At 35.4% G+C, this 6,687-nt stretch overlaps 1 protein-coding gene across 1 annotated transcript; it reads right to left on the minus strand.

The window, feature by feature from the left end:
* Window positions 1-3,230: 3,230 nt before the first annotated feature.
* Window positions 3,231-4,022, minus strand: LOC149211328 (uncharacterized). Its single transcript, XM_089393142.1, is given in 1 exon segment — window positions 3,231-4,022. A coding segment is annotated over 1 exon segment (792 nt).
* Between the last annotated feature and the right edge of the window lie 2,665 nt (window positions 4,023-6,687).

The raw sequence follows: 6,687 nt of genomic DNA on the forward strand, positions 1-6,687 counted from the left end.
ATACCAAATAAATCAGATTTAGGAAAAATCAAAGCGTTGAAATTAACTCAATTCATGATTTAAGTTTCAATCCATTTTAAAACTAACCATGAAAAATAATACTCCCTGTTTGTGTTCGATAACTCATGTGCTTGGCAATTCTGTCCTGCATATTAGTGCGTTGTAAAGCATACAACAGAATGATGTGATGCCAACTTAAAGTTATCAGAAATAATTATCGTCTGTAGAATCCTCCAATTGATTTTCGAAATGTGTTTCCAAGTATCCTATTTTTTTATTTTCAAATCTGTGTGAATTTTTGTTTTTATTTTTTATTTTTTATTTTTATTTATTTTTATTGTTTTTAATTTTTAAACAACAAATTTAAAAAGAAAATATTAAAAGTAATAAGTAAAATGAAAACATATTTTTTTAATTTTTTTTATGTTGATTTTATTTATTTATTTAGATTTTCCTTTAAACGATAAATTAAAAACATAAATGTTTTAATTTATTATTTAAGTTGAAATATTTTTTTTTAAAAATCAACAAAATTTTATGTATGAAAACCTAATAAAGAAAAACTATCACTAAAATGAAGTTAATTTTTTTTTTTTAAAATAAAAATAAGGAAAATTTTATTTTAAATAAAAATAAAAATTATTTTGTGTGGTTTTGATTTTTTTTTTTTTTATCCAAAATATTACACAAAATATTTTTTATTTTTATTTAAATAAAAAAACAACCGTACAAAATAATTTTTTTATTTTTATTCAAATAACAAATTAAAAAAAATAACACACAAATTTTTTTATTTATTTTTTATTTTTAAATAACAAATTAAAAACATTGTTTTTAATTTATTATTTATGTTTTTTTTTTTGAAAATAATAAAAAAAAAACAACAAATAGTAACCACCAGCTCATAATGATGGAAACTCACAAGCGCCAGCAATAACCATAGGATGGCCGAATCTTTGGAGGGTTTCTGATGCATCGTGCTTCTGAGTTGGAATTTTCTACATGTTATGCGTTGGGCACACTCCTTGCTTTTTGGAAGCTGATCATGTTGATTTTCTGAGATATGCTCCAGATATTTTTACAAATCCATGACCACATTATTACAATTTTTCCACTCTGTTTTATCGCCAGGGCCTATCGATATTTGCAAGGATTCAGCAGATATGTGTTTAACGGTGGCAATTGGTCGGGTTAAATGATGGCATGATGGCACACTGGGGCTCAATGGTGGCAAAGACCTGATGACTCTTATCAAAATTATCCCGGGATTTACTAACCATAAAATCCGCTCATATATATGAATCAATGACCTTTCAACTTTGGAAGAACGACGTGTCCGCAGAGACAAAAAGGTGGTGTTCATGATGTTCTTCGTTTTGGACCAAAAAAATCCACGATGAAGAGCATATCATGTCCGCACTGTAAGATCATACACTACATATTTATGGAAGTCATGATCAAATAAATAAGCTAACGTATTTCCTAGGGCTTTGTAGCCTGGGCGTGGCGGTGAGCATACCTTAGCAAAAATTTCAAAAGCTTAAAGTTAAGCTGACAATGCGAAAAAACAATTTCGTGAAATTCCATGTACTATGTAAATAAATAATACCGCGAGATTGATGCGCCCAAAGGGCACTGACATACTAAAAAGTAACGTGAATTCAATATCGAAAATGTCAGCCCTTATAAGAAGAAAAGAAAACCCTAGCCTATATATGTGTCATCAACAATTTCACGAATGAAAAATAGTTCCCCTTCACGTTTCTGGCTTAGTTTAACTACGACACTAATGGCCGTAGATTTTAAATTGAGACGGATCATATCCTTGTACTTCGTGCAGTATTGAGAGTCTAATATTGGAAAAGGGTCGTTCTTTACATGGAACAATCGTCTAAATGCCAGTGCAGGAAGCACATTCCTATCCAAAGAACGAAGATTCATATATACGAAGAAAAATATGTAATCTTACCTGCCTCCTTGCGCAATTTTTGGAGTTGGTTGGAGTATTGAGTTTGCTGGCAGGTATGCGACCATATGAGGGGTTAATGACTGGCCAATCAGGTTCAAATCTCCACCTTGTTGCATTTGTTCCAGAAAAACTGATTTGATATCACTTGCACCAATCTGATCCTCCCCAACAACAGACAGTAAAGTATGCAGATCTCCCCAGTCACCAGCGTAGAAGTGAACATCAGGTGAAGCTCACGAGCATTTTGAAGGTTCACATATACATTTGGTATAGTGAGACAACGTAAAACTTCAGCATTGAAATCTTGAAAATGTACAGTTGAAGCACCCTTCAGACATGCAAAAATCCCAGGAAGACCATTCCCACATCCAAGCTCCAGAACTCGCTTTCCCCTGAATGAGATCCAAATAAGGCACTCATTCCACGCTGTTCTCGTGGAAGCTCCCGCCGATTTCTTACCTCTGTTTGAGTCGGCAGCTGCAGAGGTTTTAGCTGGACTGAAGTCGAAGATCGCTTCACTGTTGAAGGTGCGCCTGTATTGTTCGTGGATGTTAGAGATGGATTCTTTGAATGCCTCCGCCTCCTCTAATTCGTCCATGCGCGATAGTGACAACAATAAGCATCTCCAGGAATGTTTTGTTCTGCGGCGGGGATCCTCTGTCAGAGATTTCCTTGAAGTGGACCGGCCTTCAAAACGTCTGGTCTCGTATATCTAATGTCCTTGACAAGCTCTTCCGTATGGATTAACATGCCTGCTGCGGTTTTTGTGATAGTTCTTATTTGCTACCTTAGTACTCGTAGGAAGATTGCAGAACAGGGTACGCCATTTTCAACGAAGAACATTTTACAAAACCAAATGACCCATGGTAATGCATCATTCCAACCTCAGTCTGAACCAACTAATTCCTTAATGCCCGCTCCAGGTTTTCTCCAGCGATTAAATGCTTTGAATTGGTTGCGGTTTATGGCAAGAAAGAGCGCCGGAGCGGTCAGATTCGATGTGGATGCGGCGGTTTCTGTTGGGCTGACCATCATAGCATCAGAGAAAAATCCGCGAAATTTATGATTTCCGATGATCTCTTCAGGATCTTGGTTAGAATCGGAAGATGTGCCAGGTAGGATAATCATCGCCGTCTTGCTACTAGGATAATCATCAAGGTGCATGGGCAGTTGTATTGCCTCCACGTCCACAGCATCAGATATTGTTTTCGAGCACATCCACCGGTGACCCTCATCACAAGCTCTCCCAATTTTAACCACCTTATCTTCCCTGCAATGTCCTTAGCTATTCTTGATACTATGATAAAAGCTGCTTCAGATTTTGCAATTCACTGGCCCTTTCATCATGTTCCTTCTGTCGCTCATGCTGTATAGCTACAACTTGTTTCAGAATACCATTATCACGAGAAAGACCTTCGACTTGCTGCCTCAGCAGCATGTTTTCCTTTTGCAAGTCCTCCGCAATAGAACCCGTGCGGCTAACTATTGCCTTTTCAAGTGCCCCCAATGCTCTCGAAGCACGTATTTTTGCATCATCCATACCAGATGCATTCTGCATCTCTTGCAAAAGAAGCTCCACCCAACCAGAACCATTAACTGGAATGGCTGCAGCAGCCCCTCCCACATGGTCATTAGCAACCCGTTCTTCAATTGGAATGCCAATATCTGTATTTCCTTCCTCGGTTTGATCAACATGTGAAACGATGCTTGAATCTGCTGTGTTTTTGCAAGGAGTTGAATCTCTTTCGCGTCCTAGTCGGAGCTCATTCAAACTCTTGATTGCCGAAGCAAGATCATTGCCACATGACTCCAACACTGCTTCAAGATGTCGTTCATGGATATCGGGGAAAAGCCCTCTGAGTTGAGAAAGATGATGAATATCGGTAGAGTGGTTTTGGTTATGAATATCTGTTGCTGTGGGGCTCCTTGTGGGAGAATTGGAAGAGAATCGGATTGGCGAATTACTACTAGAACAGCGAAGCCTCTTGGAGATGGGTGGCGGAGTATGCAGATCTTCAAAAAGTGACCTCTTTCCGCAGACTAGCGCAGACATGGTTTCTATAGGAGGTTATTAAATATCTAGAAAACATAAAAAAAAAATTGGTTAGTTTTCAAAAAGTTGTTTTTTTTTTAAATGTTTTGCATTTTTAAATATTTAAAAAAACAAAAAAAATAGTTAGGCTTTTTTTTAAAAAAAAATCTAAAATGGTTAATTTTTTTATTTTAAAAAAAAAAAAAAAAAAACAAAAAGAAAATGGTTAAATTTTTTTAATATCTAAAATCAACAACTATTTTTTTTTTTTAAATCTAAAACTAAAAAACTAAATGTTTTATTTTTAATTTTTAAATCTAAAATTAAAAAAAAACTAAATTTCATCTAAAAATTTAAAAATGTTTTTTTTCACAAAATTCTTTATTTCTTTTTGCAAATGAATTCCTGAGCAAGAGTTTTTTTTATTTGAACCAAATCAATGATCTTCCTGATCGCACGAAGCGCAGGAAGAGAGCATACTTATCGATTGATTTGTGTTTATTTATGCAGGGGGGGTGTTTTTGAAAAGACAAAATTTAAACTAGCTAAACAGTAAACCATAAAAAAAAACTTAAACTTAAACTCTTTTGTGAAGATCCTGCTGTCACCAGGGTTCACAAATTATTCTGTCTAAAGAAAAATAAATACTGAATTAAATTCTAATGCCTACTCCCTTAGCACCATTCCCCGGCAACGGCGCCAAAATGTTGGGCAATTTATTGTGCTTAAATTGCTGCATTAAATATCGACCAGGGAAACTCGTAAGCTTTTGATGATGCCAGCACTATATGTGCAGGAGTAGGCGACTAATTCTATGTCTAATTAAATTACCTACGATTCAATATAATATGCAAGGGAAGAGGCTCCTAACTAAGGAGATCCTGGTTGTCCTTCCCTACAGTATCATAGAGAAATCATAAAACTAGAAACTTAAAATGCAAACGAGAGGATGAACTTTAATTGTTGTTTAGATTCAAAGAGAGAAAGACTAACTTAGTCTCTTGATTGTCCTCTCTTGTACTAATCCAGACTAGACTAAAATTCATCCATAAGTGTAAACTAAATGAAATAACTTGAAACATAAAAGCAAAAAGATGAATTCCAATTACAAATCAAATAGAGAGAGAGAGCCTAACTTAGACTCTTTGTTGTCCTCTCATATGTTGATAATATTCTAATTGAAAATTCATTCATCAAACCAATCCTCAAACATCAAACATCTAAGCAATTAAATAAAATAAGATCTAATATGAAACAACAAGTTCCTTTGCTCCTTCTAGAGTGAGCTCAATTCTCCTAAGAACAAAGTAACAAGCCATTCCATATACTACATTAAGATAACTTATATCTAAAACTACATAATGGAAAACTATTTCTAAAACTACATAATGAAAATATATGTCAAACAAAGCTTTATTCTATTCCATCATAAGTTGGATACAATGCTCTAAGAGTCCTCCCCTTGGAATGGAGGAGGTACTCCTATTTATACAATGAGAGGAGATAACAAACTCATAATGATGATCCATTAATCTCTCTTTTAGTTCCATACATTTCTCAACCATCTAGACACATAATCCTATCCTCCATGATTTCCTCCATGAGGTCCATGATCTTCTCCATGATCTTTTCCATGAGGTGTATCTTATCAAATTCGAATTTGATCTTTCAAGGCCACAAAAATGTGTCTTGGAAGTTTCCTTGCAACCTACAGATGTCAACAAACTCATGCTAATTGTTAGGTATAAGTTTAAGCATATTATTTTCTAAGTTTTAGCCATAAATTCACTTAGAAATGTTAAGAATTAATAAACTTTGGAAAAGTATTGTTATGACCCGATAATGAGGTAAACATAATGATATGGAGGTGGAATGGAGGTGACATGAAGGTAAAATGTGAAGATATAAGTGAATAATGGAGTGAAAATAGGGACGATTTTGAGGCCCAACACTTCTATTGAACATATCGGCGATACTGACATGATGGATTGGTAGCATTAACCCAAAATGTGGATGGTGTGATGGAACCATGGTGACGTGACCAGTGAATGGAACAACCCAACCCGACTCAGATGCAGAGTGAAAGTGTCATGTTCAAGAGCGACTTGCTACCAACAAAGTTTCTTCAAGTTTTCTTCCAAAATTTTCCCCGGTCATTGCTGACCAATACCTCTTTATTTTTGTCAAGCTTGAGGAGGATAACATATTCTTGTTCTATAATTTTCCCATCGCTATGTTTTAACGAGCCTAGCGATAGTGAAACTCATTCTTGTATGTTATGGACAAGTTTGTCACTATTAGGTTTTAACGAGTTTAACGACAAAGATAACTCGGTCCTTTTCAATTTTAGGGAGTCTGAAAAGGGACGTAAAGGAAACTCCAAAAATCCTTTTTTCGTCATCTAATCCCTTAAGTCTGAAGAAGTATAAAATAATACAAAAGGGATGAATTTTTGGTACTTTTAACGAGCCGAACAAAACAAGCACTCGATCATTTTGTGTAATAATCCCCCGGGTCCAAAAAGATTAAAATGTGAAGGAGGGATAGCACTTCCGGTCACTTTAACGAGTTGGAAAGGCCAATGGCTCGGAAATATTTTAATATTTTACAAGTCACTTGAAAGGAGCTTAAAGGAGACTCGTTTTTTGAGGAACGAGTGATAGATTCGGGTAGCAGATGATTCCAG

Source organism: Pinus tabuliformis, chromosome 1_1 (genome assembly GCF_031772625.1).
Source record: "Pinus tabuliformis cultivar Carrire ecotype Pingquan chromosome 1_1, CPIR1, whole genome shotgun sequence".
Classification (NCBI taxonomy): domain Eukaryota; kingdom Viridiplantae; phylum Streptophyta; class Pinopsida; order Pinales; family Pinaceae; genus Pinus; species Pinus tabuliformis.